At 37.9% G+C, this 17932-nt stretch overlaps 1 protein-coding gene across 4 annotated transcripts in view; it reads left to right on the top strand.

Moving 5' to 3' along the window:
* MAPK15 (mitogen-activated protein kinase 15) overlaps positions 1-17932 on the top strand; it is a 269713-nt gene that overhangs the window by 222997 nt on the left and 28784 nt on the right. For all 4 annotated transcript variants that reach the window (XM_033933020.1, XM_033933019.1, XM_033933021.1 and 1 more), the window contains one exon: positions 15135-15308. In XM_033933020.1, the coding sequence (XP_033788911.1) occupies positions 15135-15308 (174 nt within the window). The remainder of the gene's footprint in view (positions 1-15134; positions 15309-17932) is intronic.

Below are 17932 nucleotides of genomic sequence, written 5' to 3'. Positions count from 1 at the left end.
GTATCTTTCAGCTACGCAGATGATATAACTATCCTCCTCCCCTTTAATATTCAAGACCCCTTATCCACAAACCACCTGAAAATGATAATGGAAACGGTAGAAAAATGGATGTCAAGTCATAAACTAAAACTGAACTCGGAAAAAACTAAATTCCTACTACTGGAAAGGGAAAAAAACCCATCTCTCACAGAACTAGAAGTAAATACAATCAAGTACCCAATGCAAAGCACACTCAAAATCCTGGGAATCCTACTAGACAGAAATTGCACAATGCAGTCTCAAATCCACAAAATCATCCAAAGAGCATTCTTTACAATACGTAACCTAAGAAAAATAAGAAAATTCTTCAACAAAGATCAATACAAGATATTAGTACAATCCCTAGTACTGAGTATTGTAGATTACTGTAACAGCCTATACCTATCATGCCCAAATTACATGATAAAACAATTACAGACAGTTCAGAACACAGCCCTCAGAATCATCTACTCACTAGGTAAATATGACCACATCACCAAAGCATACTTAGACTCACACTGGCTACCAATAAAAGCAAGATCCCAGTTCAAATTCTACTGTCTACTATACAAAGTAATACATGGAACAGCACCCAGCTACCTAAACAACAGACTACACCGTAACCTCTCTCACAGATTAAGGAGAACCCAGAGCCTATTCACTCACCCCCCTCTCAAAGGAACACGACGAAAGAAACTATATGACAGCCTTTTAGCGACACAGGCAGCAAAGATCGATACTACCATCACCAATCTACTGACCAAATCAATAGACATTAAAGCATTCCGAAAAGAAATCAAAACTCATCTCTTCAAAAAACACTTCCCATCATCATAACCTCACAAAAGTATTAGAAAATGCTCTCATGACTACCCAAACACCACCACCAGCAACACCCGAATCCGGACAGTATTATCTCTACTCGTCTAAACAACAGAATCCGGACAATATTATCTCTATTCGTCTAAACAACCTATCACTATCTACTATCTACTACCAATTTATCCTGGAAAAGTCCAGAACAACAATTGTAACTTAACGCATTCTTGATTATATGTACTGCAATGCTACTGGAAATGTCCAGTCTTCTAACTTGTAATCCGCTTAGAACCGCAAGGCACAAGCGGAATAAAAATCACTAATGTAATGTAATGTAATGTAATAAATCGAGTGGAAAAGTAAGGGAAAAGAAATTACATGTTAGAGAAGAGCCAGGTTTTTAGTTGCTTACGGAATAAATGGAGGGAGCTCAGGTTCCGCAGCGGGATTGTAAGGTCATTCCAGAGACCTGTGATTTTGAAAAGAAGTGATTTTCCCAGTTTACCTGCGTGGAGAATACAATGTAGGGAGGGGAAGGATAGTTTTAATTTATGGGCGGTCCTGGTGGAGTCAGGGCACGAGGAGTTGAAAGAAAGTGGGATTAGGGAAGGAAGCAAGAGCATTTGAATTGGACTCTGGAAATCACTGGGAGCCAATGAAGATTGGCCAGGAGTGGGGAGACGTGGTCAGATTTACGTTTTGCAAAAATCAGCTTGGCTGCCGTGTTCTGAATAAGCTGGAGTCTTTGATAGGTAAATGGCATTACAATAGTCAAGTTTGGAGAGGATGATGGATTGGACAAGGACGGCGAAATGTTTTTGGCGGAAAAAGGGTCTTGCTTTCCTTAGCATGTGGAGGCTGAAAAAGCATGATTTTGTCAAGGAGTTGAGGTGGTCGTTGAGAGAGAGAGAGAGGAATCGATAATGATGCCAAGGACCTTGCTTGAGAACTCAAGGTGTAAGGCAGTGCCTGAGGGCAGTGCGAAGAGGGTGGGCAGGTGTTCTAACTTTGGGCCGAGCCAGAGTAATTTTGTTTTTGATTCATTTAGTTTCATCTATACCGAGAGAGACCAGGAGTGGAGTCTCATTATGTAGGATGTTATGTTATCGTGGAGGTTGGTGAGGTTCTGGTCTGTTTCAAGAAGGACAAGGATATCGTCGGCGTATGTGTAGATTGTTTCAAGGGGGGAAAGCTGGAAGAGCTTCAATGAGGACATATAGATATTAAAAAGGATAGGGGAAAGGGGTGATCCCTGAGGGACACCGCAAGAAGGAGACCAAGGAGTGGACATGGTGCCATATAGAGTTGACAGTGTAGGAGTGAGAACGAAGGAAGTTTGAAAACCAATTAAGAACGGTGGAATCAATTCCTATCTCGGAAAGTTGCTAAAGTAGTATGTCGTGGTGGACGACATCAAAAGCTGCAGAGAGGTCGAATTGTAACAGAACAGCAAATTTGTTTCGAGAATGTAGTTGTTGCACCTTTGATATTAGGGAGACAAGGAGGGACTCGGTGCTGAAGCTGGGTCTAAAGCCATGTTAATAGGGGGAGAGAATGGAGAATCTCTCTAGATAAGAAGATAGCTGGGTAGCAACTATGGACTCAAGCAGTTTGGTTAGGAGGGGGATGTTTGCTATGGGGCGGTAGTTCGATGGTGAGGAAGGGTCGAGATCAGCTTTTTTCAAAAGAGGGGATAAGGCAATGTGTCCCATTTCTGTAGAGAACAGGACAGATTGTAGGGCAGTGTTTACAAGATTGGTGAGGGAGGAGATGGTCTGCACAGGAATGTTATCGTAAAGGTAGGATGGGAAAGGATCTAGGATACATTTGCAGGATTTCAATTTGAGACAAAGTTTAGAGATCTGGGATTCGGAGGCTATTTCGAAGGCAGTCCAGGATCTATCAGCAGGGATAGTGTTGGAGTCGTTGGGAGATAGAGAATTGTAGGAGATAGTTGGGGGGAAAGAGCTTCTTATGGTAATTATCTTATCGTTAAAAAATTTGGCTAGGTCGTTAGCAGATGATGGAGAGAGGGGGAGGTGGAGTAATTTTTTGAGGTTAAATTACGCCAGATGTTGAACAGTGTACTAGTTTGGTTTTTTGATCTGGTGATTTTGTCACCATAGAAATTTTTTCTTGCTTTTGTCAATACCGTGTTGTAGAGCTTGATATTGTCTCTCCAGGATTGTCTGTCAGAAGGGGATTTTGATTTTTTAAATTTACGCTCCAGTGCTCGACATTTCTGCTTCAATTCCCTATGATATGGAAGATACTAGGGAGCTTTGCGGGAGTGGGAGATAGGTTTAGTACAGAGGGGAGCAAGAGCGCGGTAAGTGGATTCAGAAAGGGTTACCCAGTTGTGCCAGTTGGAGTCAGGGTCGGTATGGTCAGGAGAAGGAGGGAGTTGGTTGAGAAATTGGGACCAGAACTGTTCACTCATGATTTTTTTGCGGTAGATGATATAGTTTGTGGCTCGGGGAGGAGTAACCAGATGGAACATGAAAATGGGAAGGCAGACGGAGCCAAGAAGGTGATCAGACCAGGGGACATGTTCCCAATGCGCTTCTTCAACAGAAGTTTTGTGTTCCGTCAGATCGAGGAAGCTGATGATATCTAGAGTATGCCCCTTATCATGGGTAGGGGTGGGCGGAGGGGCAGTGAAACCGAGAGAGGTGAGGAAGTCGTTGAAATCGGTTGCATCCTTGTTGGTGATATCGTCTAGGTGGAGGTTAATATCGCCAATGATCAATAGTCTCTGGAATTTTAGGAAGGCCCTTGTTATGGTCTCTAGGACGAGTTCGGAGGATTTGTTCCAGGGGGTGGGTGGGCAGTAAAGTAGCAGGATACCTAATGGGTAGGGATGGAGTTCATCGTTTACTGAGGCTAGCAAGAATTCTAGTGATGTATGGCTGCCCTTTTCAAGGAGCTGGACATTGAAAAATGATTTGTAAAGCAGGGCCAGGCCTCCTCCCCTCCAGTTGGTTCAATGCTCCAAATATCTCTCAGACCAGTTTTTGGCTTTTTATTTATAAATCCAACTATCAATTTATACCACTGCACGGCCTGGTGTCCCAGGAAATCCACCTGAAAGCATAAAAATTCCAAACTATATTGACTGTTAAGGTTTTTCCATTCAGGGAACCCTGCCTGAATAGCCTGCTTCAGTTGCCACCATCTGAAACTTTGTGATTTATTAAGAGCATATTTATGTTGCAACTGTGAAAAATCAAGCAGTTTACCATTTGAAATGACATCGTCTAAAATACATATACCTGCTATCATCCAATGCTTCCAGATGACCTTAAATCCACCAATTTGAATCTTGGAGTTTAGCCATATAGTTTGACTTGTTGATTTATGTATTGGAATAGGTGTTAAATTACTGACATAATGTAAGGTTTTCCATATATCCATTAATATTCTATTTTCTTTATACAATCTAGGCATTTTGATACTGAGAACATGACATAAACGTAAAGGAAACATGAGTCACCATTCCAACCACAACCAGTCTGGGGTATTGTCAGTGAGCTCTGGGAGGACCCAATACATATCCTGGCGCAAAATATAGGCTTGATGATACCTATAAAAATTGGGAAAATTTACCCCACCCTCTGTAATGGGCTTTTGTAAAGATACTAAAGCAATTCTAGGAGTTTTACCCAGCCAAATAAATTTTGTAAGAATACGATTTAATTTTTTATAAAAGGACCCCTGGAAAAAACTGGTATCATACCCATATGATAACAAACCACAGACAAAACCATCATTTTGATGGTTTGAGCTCTCCCCCACCAAGAAAGATGTAAAGGATTCCATTGCTCACACATTTGTTACCTTCTGTAATAAAAATTTTTCATTCTCTTTCATTGTGTCTTCCAGCGTATTTTTTATCCAAATACCTAAATATTTTAGTCCATCCTCCTTCCATACAAAGGAGAATGAATCAAACAAGCCTTTTCTACAATGCACATTAAGTGGAAGATTTGCTCCAATTTATCTTATATCCTGAAAATTTTCCAAATTTCTCTATCAAATCAAGTAAGCATGGAATGGTTGTTTCTGGATTTTTCAAATGAAGCAGTATATCATCTGCATATGCAAAGACCTTGTATTCCCGATCTGAATAAGGAATACCCTGTATCTCCTTCACTTGCTGAATCGCTAATAAGGGTTCTAATACAATATCAAAAAGCAAAGGAGATAAGGGACAGCCTTGTCTAACCCTCCTCTGTAGATTAAAACGCTCTGAGAAATTATTATTTATATACAATTAGCAGCCGGGAGCTATACAATGTTTGAATCATTTGTATAAATCCTGAACCTATGCCAAACCAATCTAATGTTTGATACATGAAGGTCCATTCCACCCGATCAAAGGCTTTTTCTGCATCTAAAGACACAGAAAAAACCGGATCGTTCATGGCTTTTGTTAAATTTAACATATGAAAAGCCAATCTGGTGTTATTAGATGAATGTCTCTTAGCAACAAACCCAGTTTGGTGCATGTCAATAATAAAAGGGAGAGCCTTAGCTAAACGTAAAGCCAATGTCTTTGCTAAAAGTTTTCCATCTACATTGATTAGCGAGATAGGCCTGTAATTTGAAACCAAAGTAGGATCTTTATTTGGCTTTGGCAAATCTATAGTTAAAGATTCTACCATAGTACCTGTAATGCAACCCTTAGTTAATTGAGTCTGATATAAATTTAATAAATGAGGTAAAAGGGTAATTTGAAATAATTTATAAAACTCTACCGTAAAACCATCACCACCTGGAGCGGATCCAACTCTAAGAGACTTCAACGCTGTTTCTAATTCTTTTAATGATATAGGCTCTTCTAAACTTTTTTTTATATGCTCAGGAATTTTCGGTCTATTAATTCATTTTAAAAATTCTAATCCATCTTTTTCCTTATCATCATAAGGCTCAGAAGAATCCCTTGTTGTAACGCTAACATCTTTTCCATTTTATATATATGACAAACTGAATTCCACCAAAATGTATAATTTAATTTAGTATAATCCTTCCAATTTTGAGTAATTTGTTGCATGGCGACCCCTGTCAATATTAATAATAACTTGTTATTATTAGCAGAAATCGGACTCTGAGTTCTCATTGCTGTACCAAATAGTCATACTAGTTATTCTAATGATCAGATTTCATAGCACATTGGTAGTAGATATATAGGGATGGGATGGGGATTGTATATCATTTGGAAATAGGAATTTAACAAAAGGGGGGGATTTATTTTATATGATAAGATTTGTTTGTAATTACAAGTGTCATATGATAATTGATTATATTATGTTTAATTCACTTGTAAGATTTCAAAAATGAATAAATAAATTTTTTTTAAAAAAAGAAAGAGATAAGAAAAAAAAGAAAAAAAAAGGCTCAGAAGAATATAAGTCTTTATAAAAATTTTGACATTGACTTAAAATATTTCCATTTTGAGTATGTGTATATCCATTCTCATCTTTAATTGCAATAATTTTTGTTCTTCTTTTCTTTGCTTTAAGATAATTTGCAATAATTTTCTCGCCTTATTTGAGTTTCCATAATACAGAGTCTGCTGAGAAAACAAATCTTTCCTTACCAATTTTGAAGATATCTCATATTTACCTTTTGCTTTTAATAGAGCTTGCAGAGTATTTTGCTCCCATTTATCAATCAATTTAGACGCCAGATAATTAATTTTTTTTTCCAAATTAGAAAATTGCTTTTTAAGTTGCTTTCTAATATATGCAGAATATGAGATAATATGACCTCTCATGGTAGCCTTAAATGCATCCCATAATATTTCTATGTTAATTTCTTCTGAGGTATTAATTTGAAAAAATTCATTCATTTTTAACTGAAATTCTTCATGGAAATTTGAATCCGCAATCAATGTATTATCGAATCTCCACACAGATCTATTATTATCTTGTTCATCAAATTTAAATTCAATCCACACTCCACCGTGATCAGACAAAATGATTGGATCTATAGAGGCTTGTGTCACTTGCTGGACTATTTGATTTGAGATGAAAATATAATCTATTTTTGAGAAAGATTTATGAACATGCGAACAGAAGAAAAATTCCTATTCATTAAAATGAAGTATCCATCATATATCTTTCAAATCACAAGATTGCACCAAATTATCTAGTCCTAATTATCCATCAAGGGATCCATAACAGCATTAAAATCTCCAGCCACTACAATATTAGAAGCAGCCAGTGGGAGTATCAATTGTTGTAATGTTCTAAAAAATTCAGTTTGATTCGAATTAGGGGCATACTCATTGAACAGTGCCAGGGTATTATTTCCCATGCTCATTTCCACATGTAACCACCTACCCAAGGTTTGAGTTTAAATTTTTTATTCATTTTCATACATCCACAAGTGTAACATAGAAATTTAAAATGATCTCATAAAACATACACTTGAATTCCTTTCATGTACCACTGTAAATACAATATATTATTCTGTATTTATGAACAATAATAACTGAAATATATGTATTACCTAATATGTATAATAATTGTTATTAAAATTTAAACCCCTCCTTTCCCTCCCCTCCCAATACACATAACAATTATAATAAAAATAATGACAAATATTTTATGAGATAAATTAAATAAAATGAACCCACCCCCCCTCCCTTCTTAATAAGATTTTTATTATGGGAAAATGATTTCATTCATTACAGAAATCTGCTAATGGTCCCCAGATCTTCTGAAACTTGCCAAAATAACCTACCCAAGGGATCTGAATCAATCAATTGAAAATTAGCTGTATTATTGGGATTTATTAGGATGGCAACCCCCACTTTTTTTTCCCACCGCAGGGGCAAAAAAAAAACACTGTTTCACCCAATCGCCCTCCAATTTCTTTGACTCTACAGCTGATAGATGTGTTTTCTGTATATAATATATATCAGCATTTTGGTTTTTCAAAAAGGTAAGCATTTTTTTCCTCTTAATTTGATGGTTGAGACCATTATCATTTAGTGAAAAGATTTTAAACTCCATTATAAATTTTATCTTCAAAATATCTGAACCAAAATAAATATGTAAATTTAATTAGATTTTTATAAACACATACCATTTTCTAAATTTTTAAACTGAATATAAAATAAATCTACCTCTATCCCATCCTCTCTACCCCTTCCACTCCCTCCCTTCCCCCCTCTTATTGTTAATAGTGAAAACTTGAGAAACGCATATATTAGACCAGGTAACAAAAAACCCCAACAGACTAGAATTATACATAAATTATCATACTAATTCATCTAACCCCTTATAAATTTTGTCATATTAACTAATCATTAATTAATATTTTATATTATTATCAAATAGTACAGAAGTAAATATATATTGGAACTTTAAACTCTATCCAATTAAGGAACTCAGAATAAAATCCTTCTAATTTCTTACCCTTGTATAAATTTTATCAACATTCATAAATATGTGTCTCAATCATTCCTAAAATTAATTTCAAATTGTATGTAAAATCTATTATAAAATTGCTTATCTTCATTACTTGATATTATTTATCTCAATATTATATAATATATAAACAGTTAATAATCTCCGTAAATTGATTATCATTAACCCCTATTGTATCTATTAAAATCTTTTCTATAATCAAATCAGCATATACCATTAAAACTACTATATAAATATTATTCAATTTATCTCATTAGTAAATAACATCATTACTTAATAATCAATTAAATCACTTTTAAGAATATCTAATCTTTCTTAAAAAGTCTACTTGACATTGTTTTCCAATAATAATTTCCATGGACAAAGCTCATCTGAAGTTCCTTACTTGGAAGGTGATCTTTCTGCTTGCTCTCACATCTGCTCGCAGAGTTAGTGAGCTGCACCCACCTTTTACTGTCTTTCATCATGACAAGGTGATTCTGCGCATTCATCCCAAGTTCTTGCCTAAGGTGGTGTCGGATTTCCACCTTAATCAGTCTATTGTCCTTCCGGTGTTTTTTCCTAAGCCCCATTCTCATCCTGGTGAGGTGGCGCTTCACTCTCTTGACTGTAAGAGAGCGTTGGCTTTCTATCTCCAACGCACCCAGTCTCATTGGACGAGTCCTCAACTTTTCTTGTCCTTTGATCCTAATCGGTTAGGGCATCCTGTTTCCAAGCGCACCTTGTCCAACTGGTTGGCTGCTTGTATTTCTTTTTGCTACGCTCAGGCTGGTCTCTCGCTGCATGGTCGGGTTACGGACATTAAGTCCGGGAGATGGCGGCTTCTGTCGCTTACATTAGGTCCACACCAATTGAGGAGATCTGCAAGGCTGCTACTTGGTCTTCGGTTCATACTTTCACCTCACACTACTGTCTGGATACTTTGTCCAGGAGCGACAGCCGGTTTGGCCAGTTGGTTTTGCGTAATCTGTTTTCCTAAATTGCCAGCTTCCCTCCATCCCTTTTTTGCTTAGCTTGGAGGTCACCCACATGTAGAGAATATGCTGCCTGCTTGTCCTGGGATAAAGCACAGTTACTTACCGTAACAGGTGTTATCCAGGGACAGCAGGCAGATATTCTCGCAACCCTCCCACCTCCCCGGGGTTGGCTTCCTTGCTAGCTATCTGAACTGAAGACCACGAGGAGGGGATGCGCCCTCTAGTGGAGCGGGAAAGCACACACATGCGTGGTGCAGCACCAGCAAACTTGAAATCTTCAATCAAGTTTACTTGAAAAGCTGTCCGCGTCGGGGCTCCGTGGATGAGGTCACCCACATGTAGAGAATATCTGCCTACTGTCCCTGGATAACACCTGTTACAGTAAGTAACTGTGCTATCTTAATTGTGGTCTAAACTCTAGAAATCTTTTTCTTTTATCAGTAGTAGTTCTTGCAAAATCAGGAACTATGTGAATTCGAGCGTCCTGGCATCTTAATTTTTATTCTCCTTGGCCAAGTGAAAATTAAAGGATGTGGACCTACTTGATTATCTGATCTTCTAGTAGGGATCCTATGTGCACACTCGATCTCAATTGGGAACTTTGTTTTAAGTGGCAGTATTTTCAGAAGAAAGGTTTCCAGGAAAGATATTGGGTTAAGTTTCTCCACCCCTTCTGGTAACCCTAAGATCCTTAAATTGCTCCTCTTCTCCCAGTTAGAGCAATCCTCCAGGTCTCGGGTAAGTCTTTCAATTTTCTCCCTATCAAGTATAAACTGAGTTATTTCTGCCTCATTTCAAGTTGCTGTTTTCATTTCAATCACTCCTGTTCTTTTATTAAGTGTGGAAACTTCTTCCTGAAGATCTTTCAACTTCCTTGCGTTGTTTAAAACAATCTCCTTGATTTCTCTAAGCTCTTTGAGTATTTCATCTTCATCCTTTCTATCTTTCGGTAATGGAGACTTCGACGGAGTTGCAGGTTCGGGTTTGGATCTTTTTGCACTCCCTTTCGTAATCACCGAATCAGCTTTTGTTTGCTTCCCCGAAGCCATTTTGATATGTGAAACTTTGTATTTTAAAAACAAAATTAACTTTCCCTATTTTATTTCACTTAAAATGTCTGTTAGTGCGGAGCTCTTTCTCTACCCAACCATTCTCGTGCACCACCAAGCCACGTCCCCAATGTTTAAATACTTGAAAGGTATTAATATAAAACCAAATCTTTTCCAGAGCAGAGAAAATGGTAAAGCTAGAGGGCATAATTTGAGGTTCAGGGAGGAAGACTCAGAAGCAATGTTAGGAAATTATTTTTCATGGAGAGGGTGGTAGATGCCTGGAATGCCCTCCCAAGGGAAGTGGTGGAGAGGAAAACAGTTATGGAATACAAAAAAGCATGGGATAAAAATAAAGGATCTCTAATTAGAAAATGAAAGAGTATTGAGATCAAGCACCAAATTTCTGCGACTCAATGGTCAAGAATTTGGTCTTGGAGGTTGAGATGTGCAATGTCGGCATCTATGAAACAAACATGTTTTTTTCTGTTACATAGAGCATTCTGGACCCCAGTTCGTTTACAAAAGTTAGATAGCTCTAAGTCGAATAGGTGTTGGCATTGTCATCTCGAAGCAGGGACTTTAGATCATTTATTGTTCTATTGTCTGTTTATTTTGTCATTTTGGAATTCAATATGGGGCCAAATTAACTGTCTATTAGAAAATCCAGTGGCATTGTCTTATGATACAGTATTATTTGGCATGACAGGAGTCGCCATACAACAAATTACAAACAATTGGAAGAATTGTAAAAAGCTTAATTATAGTTTTTGCTGGAATACACTATGTCATATGTACAAAATGGAAAGGACATTGGGCATTGTCTTTCCTACCAAGCAGCTTACTATGACAAAGATTTGCAACCATTATTAATTAGATCCACATCTTATGAATATTTTAGAAAACTGTTAAAAATATTTTCTTTTTTTCTAATTTTTGATCAATTAGATTTCTGTATATTAGATATTATTCCTGTATTTTTTCATAGCATAATCTTTTGTTAACCGCATTGAACTCATGGCTATGCGGTCTAGAAATCTGCTATTATGTTATGTTCCTGAATAGTTGGAACCATTCACAAAAAAAAAAAAAAAAAAAGACACCGATTCTGACTTTACTTATTAAATCATAACACTTAATATATTAAATTTAAATAAACTTTAGATCTTTTAAATATTTTAAATACTACGGGGACAAGCCTCAGATTTAGGAGTAAATCTTCCCATACTGGGACTTCTTCAAAAGAAAAGTGAATTAATCTTTTGCCTTCACCACCACCGGCTTATTCCCCACCTCCCTACCAAATTGTTTATTTTATTAATTAAATAACTTATTAACTTTTTGACTGAAATGTTTTATTAATTGTACACTTGATGTAAGTTTTTAAAAATGAATAAAGAATTATTTTTAAAAAAAACACAAAAACTTTTTGACTTAATTACCACTATTTAAATAATTTAATAAAAAACTTATTGTTTAATTTAAAAAGTTTCATTCATTAATACTAGTGTGGTCAATATGTAGCAATTCTCACTTTTTTTGGTATGAGGTTCACATATGCATTAGAGCACAGTTCTTCAACCGCCAGTCCGCGGACCGGTGTTGGTCTGCAGGAAATTTTTGCCGGTCCGCGCAGGGCCAGCAAGATTGACTTACTTCAACTTCCTGCCAGTCCGCGCAGGGCCTGGCAGGAAGTCTGAAGTCTGGGGGCCGGAGAGGTCTTGGGGATCCTCCAACAGTAGTTTTCTCCCTTCTCTGCAGCTCTCCTTTACTTCCCAGCGCAGCGATTCACGAAGGCAGCCTCGGGGCTTTTGCTGAGTCGCGGCTGCCTCTGATGATGCAACTTCCTCTTTCCTCAGAGGCGGCACGACCCAAGAAAGGACCCGAGGCTGCCTTCATGAATCGCTGCGCTGGGAAGTAAGAAGAGCTGCTGGGAGGGGAGAAAACCACTATCAGAAGCTGCTGGGCAAGGGAAAAAAAGGGACAGCTGCTACTGGAGAGGGAGAAGGAGAAGGAGAGATGCTTCTGGGAGGGGAGGAGGGAAAGGAATCTGGGAAGCTGCTGGGCAAGGAAAAAAAGGGACAGCTGCTACTGAAGAGGGAGAAGGAGTGATTCTGCTGGGAGGGGAGGAGGGAAATGAATCTGGGAAGCTGCTGGGCAAGGGAAAAAAAGGGACAGCTGCTACTGGACCTGGAGGGAAGGAGAAGGAGAGATGCTGCTGGGAGGGGAGGAGGGAAATGAATCTGGGAAGCTGCTGGGCAAGGGAAAAAAGGGACAGCTGCTACTGGACCTGGAGGGAAGGAGAAGGAGAGATGCTGCTGGGAGGGGAGGAGGGAAAAGAGTCTGGGAAGCTGCTGGGCAAGGGAAAAAAGGGACAGCTGTTACTGGAGAGGGAGAAGGAGAGATGCTGCTGGGAGGGGAGGAAGGGAAGAGAGTTACTGCTGGACAGGAGGAGGAGGGAAGGGAGAATGAAAAAAGGAAGGAAACAGCTGGCAGAGAGATTAGAGGAGGGGAAGGGGAGACACAGGCATGAGAAAGTAGAGAGATTGATGATAGGAAGGGGTCAGCAGAAAAATAAGCAGAGAGGGACAACGATGATAGAGCTGGTGTAGGAGAGATAAAAATGAAGAGAGCAATGAAGTTGGAATGAATCATGTAAAAAGGAGAGAGGGGTACAAGCTGGATGGAAAGGGGAGAGGGGCATAGAAAGAAGACAGATACCATATGGAAGGGGGAGAGGACAGACAGTGGATGGAAGGGGCAGATGCTGGATTGAAGAGACAGAGAGGGAGACGCTGGAAGGAAGAGAGTGAAAAGAAGATTGAAAGCAGAAACCAGAGACGACAAAAGGTAGAAAAAAATAATTTTATTTCTATTTTGTGATTAGAATATATCAGATTTGAAATATATATCCTGCTAGAGCTGGTGTTAGACATAACTGGGGACTGCAAAACCCAGGAAGTGCTTCTTTAGCTTCCAGCTGGCTTAGGGCGCTCTCTGACCAGGGGGCAGTTGCACTCCCCTAAAACTATTCCTGTCATGTGTGACTGCAGTATTCTGTTAGCATGATATTTCTGTGTAGCATTCTGTAATAATTTGGCTTGTTCAGTTTTCTTAATAGTAGAGGGGATATATGTGAAGGGGAGGGGAGACAGGGGTTTTGTTGATCCTTGCTCTGAATTATTTGTATTTATAAAATGACAATTGTACAGAATATTGTTTCTTTTTATACTTTAATAAAATACATTCAATATAAAATCATAACTGAGGCTTGTGTGGATGGGATCAGATGATTTGTGGTGACCGAGCTCGCGGAGATGGGGTGGAAACGGGGTTTTTAAATTTTAGTCCTAGTAGTTTGCCGGTCCACAAAATAATTATTTTTTTTCTGCCAGTCCACGGGTGTAAAAAGGTTGAAGAACACTGCATTAGAGAATCAGCATGCCATTTTTTGAAACTCAAAGCCAACTTGTGCTAAATAATATCAGTTCATCTAACATCATGCGTTTCATTTCATTTATATTGTTTACCATATCAATTCCTTTCTTGCTTTATCTATCCTACACTTCCTTCAATTTCATCAAGATTGAAAGTGCTTTCAGTGTTTAAAGGACTAAAAATACTAAAAGTGCTTGGAAAAAAGTGCTGATGTGCTGTAAATATTATAGTTGCTAGGGTATATAATTTCTTCAACTGAAGTAAACTAAAATTCTTATTCAATTCATTTCAAGACATTCAGTTCATTCCAACTTATAGCAATTCAATTCAAAACAGTTCATTTCATTTCAACTAATTCTTCAAGTACTCTATGGAGTACTTAGCTCAAATTGCTCATTGCAAAACCAGCGCCGTTGCTTGTAATCGGTATCCAATAAGGGACAGAACTATAACGCCCACATGATATTAGATGAACTGATATTATTTAGCACAAGTTGGCTTTGAGTTTCAAAAAATGGCATGCTGATTCTCTAGTGCATATGTGAACCTCATACCAAAAAAAGTGAGAATTTCTACATATTGATGGCAGATAAAGGGCAAATGGCCCATCTAGTCTGCCCATAGTTGTTGTAAGGTCTGTAGGAATGCCACAAAAGAAACATACATGCAATCTTAGAATCGGGAGGAGGCGCTAGTAAGGACTAGCTCCGAGTCCCTATTTATTATGCTTCTAAGCTAATGACATCATAGTAACTCCCTCATTTACACATCTCATGATTGGTGGGTACAAAGGTACATGGTTTTACATTGGTGGATACAAAGATAGGTACATGCTTTTTACCTCGTGATTACCTCGTGCTTTTACCTCGTGATCATCCTCTAACTCAGCACTTAGACAAGGGCCTGATTAACACGTGGACAGGGCCTGAGTCTATGCACATATGCAATGCCTGTCAGTTGATGTCCTTACCAAATAAGGACAGCTCAAATAAGATAAGCATGTGACAGTCCAAAGGTTATAATGCATGCTCCTTAGCCTTAAGCTGTAGGCAAAGTCTGATTGTTGCCCATATAAGGGATGCTTATACAAGATAAGAAAAAAGGGTAAATGTGTGTCAGGTTAATATGTGTCAAAAGTCTTGTGACAAGATGCTAGTATTTTTCCTTTACTTAGAATGGCTACATGGCAAGAAGGGAAAGGGAATGAGAAACACAGACCTAGATCCACACACAGGCCTAGATCCGCACACAGGACCTAGGTCAGTGTGCCGACCTGGCCTGCGTTCAGAATTGCCTGCGTGCAGACCCTGTCAGTGCCCTGGATCAGAACTTATCAGATCTCCATCCCTACAAAGGTCAAAGAGAGGAAGATTGTTATCTTTTACCTCTTTTTTCAGGGTCAACAAGGTGCAAAAGAATCGGATTCCCGCCTGAGGTCTGCTCCTCTTGCAAGGACAAGATCATTTTCACTATCGCACCAGGCACGAGCTGCTGCTCCCCATAATCTTCTAATACGGAAAGACTTCACTTTGCAAAGTGGGGTTTCTGTTGCTGCAAGCAGTGCTAGACTGGTGAGTGAAATCGAAGGCATTTGTCGAATGAAATGAGAATCCATACTTACATTCTTCTCTCAGGGAATCAGTTAAGCTTTTATACACAGCAATTTCACAGGGGTATACATGCAAAAGAGTTCAAACTCACAACATCTTGCATTTTTTATACATTATAAGCATTGCCATTTCTTAGAGCAGAGGTTGGGTAGAGCTGGAAGATATTTATTTAAAAAAAAATGATTCCACTTAATCCTGAGCGGATTACAACAAACATACATATCTTATATAAACAAATCTAAAAAAAACATTACCAACTAATAACTGCCAGTATATCTCAGTTCATAGGTCATCAAAATCATCATAAACTGGTGCTGGTGTCGCTTGATAACAATGATCATAACATGATCAGATTTGATATAAACCCTGGAATAAGTTTGAACAGGAAATCCATTACAATAGCATTTAACTTTAGAAAAGGAGACTATGATAGCATGAGGAGAATGGTAAAAAAGAAACTTAGAGGTGCACCTGCAAAGTAAAAAATGTACATCGGCTGTGGAAGCCCAGACTAGATATATTCCATATATTAAAAATGGAGGAAGGAAGACCAAAAGGCAGCCAGAGTAGTTAACAAGTGAGGTGAAGAAAGCTCTTAGAGCTAAAAGAGAATCCTTCAAAAAGTAGAAGGATCCGACTGAAAATAATTGTAAACAACACAAGGAATGTCAAGTCAAATGCAAGGCGCTAATAAGGAAGGTGAAGAGAGACCTTGAAAAGAAGATTGTGCTGGAAGGAAAAACACATGTAAAAACTTTAGGTATATTAAAAGCAAGAAGCCGGGAAGAGAATCGGTTGGTCTGCTAGATGACTGAGGGGTAAAATGGGCTCTCAGAGAAGACAAGGCCATAACGGAGAGATTAAATGAATTCTTTGCGTTGGTCTTCACCAAGGAAGACGTGGGGGAGTTACTGGTGCCAGAAATGGTATTCAATTTTGATGAATCAGAGAAACTCATACAAATCTCTGTAACACTGGATAATGTAATGGGTTAATTTGACAAATTGAACAGTAGCAAATTGCCTGGACCGGATGGTATACATCCCAGCATGCTGATAGAGTTGAAAAATGAACTTACGGAGCTATTACCAATTTGTAATTTTTCTTTAAAATCCAGCATAGTATCAGAAGAGACTATTATATAGAACAAACCCCCTCCTTTACAAAGCCACACTAGTATTTTTAGCACTGGCTGCCATGGTAACAGCTTTGACGCTCATAGAATTCCTATGAGTGTCCGAGCTGTTAGTGTGGCTTTGTAAAGGAGGGGGAAATGACAGAACATACACTTAAGCATGGATTAATGAGAAAAAGGCAAGTAAAATCTTGCCTCACCAATCTACGGTATTTCTTTGAAGGGGTGAATTAACATGTGGATGAAGATGGCTAGTTGGTATTGTGTATTTGGATTTTCAAAAGGCATTTGACAGAGTATCTCATGAAAGACTTCTGAGGAAATTAGAAAGTCATGGCAATATCAAATAAAGAATGAAAATATTTCAGGTACTATGGCAGAATCGATAATTATAGTCTTACCAAAACCAAATAAAGATCCTACTCTGGTTTCAAATTACAGGCCTATTTCGTTATTAAATGTGGATAATAAGTTAATGGCTAAAATATTAGCACTTAGATTGGCAAAAGCTCTTCCTTTCATTATTGATGTACATCAAACAGGATTTATTGCTAAAAGACATTCATCAAATAATACTAGACTAGCATTCCACTCATTAAATTTAGCAAAAAATATAAAAGATCCAGCTTTTCTAGTATCTTTAGATGCAGAAAAAGCTTTTGATAGAGTGGAATGGACTTTTATGTATCAAGCTTTACAATGGTTTGGTATAGGCTCCGGTTTTATTAAAATGATCCAGACATTGTATAGCTCTCCTGGTGCAAGATTATATATTAATAATAATTTATCAACTAGATTTAATTTGCATAGGGGAGTTAGACAAGGATGCCCTTTGTCTCCATTACTTTTTGATATTGTCCTAGAACCTTTATTAATTGCAATAAATAAGATTAAGGAGATAAAGGGAATCACGTTTTCCAACTGGGAATTTAAACTTTCTGCATATGCAGATGATATTTTATTATATTTAAAAGAACCGGACACTACTATTCCATGTATACTTAATTTATTAGAGAAATTTGGCACTTTTTCTGGATATAAAATTAATTGGAGTAAATCTGAAATCCTCCTAATTAATGTTCATTGTACGAAAGGACTATTTGACCCATATTCATTTATTTGGAAAGAGGATGGAATAAAATACTTAGGAATTATGATAAAAAATACAATTGAAGATACAGTCAAAGAGAATGAAAAACTTTTATTGAAAAAAATAACAGAAATGTGTGAGCAATGGAATCCATTACATCTTTCTTGGTGGGGAAGAATTCAAACAATTAAAATGATGATATTGCCTGTGGTTTGTTATCAAATGAGTATGATACCAATATTTTTTCAGGGGTCATTTTATAAAAAACTTAACAATATTCTTACAAAATGTGTTTGGTTTGGGAAAAGACCAAGAATCGCTTTAGTATCATTACAAAGACCAATTGTGGAAGGGGGGGTA

Source organism: Geotrypetes seraphini, chromosome 2, assembly GCF_902459505.1.
Source record: "Geotrypetes seraphini chromosome 2, aGeoSer1.1, whole genome shotgun sequence".
Lineage (NCBI taxonomy): Eukaryota > Metazoa > Chordata > Amphibia > Gymnophiona > Dermophiidae > Geotrypetes > Geotrypetes seraphini.
Note: the sequence above shows the minus strand (reverse complement) of the source record. Positions and strands in the feature narration are given on the sequence as shown.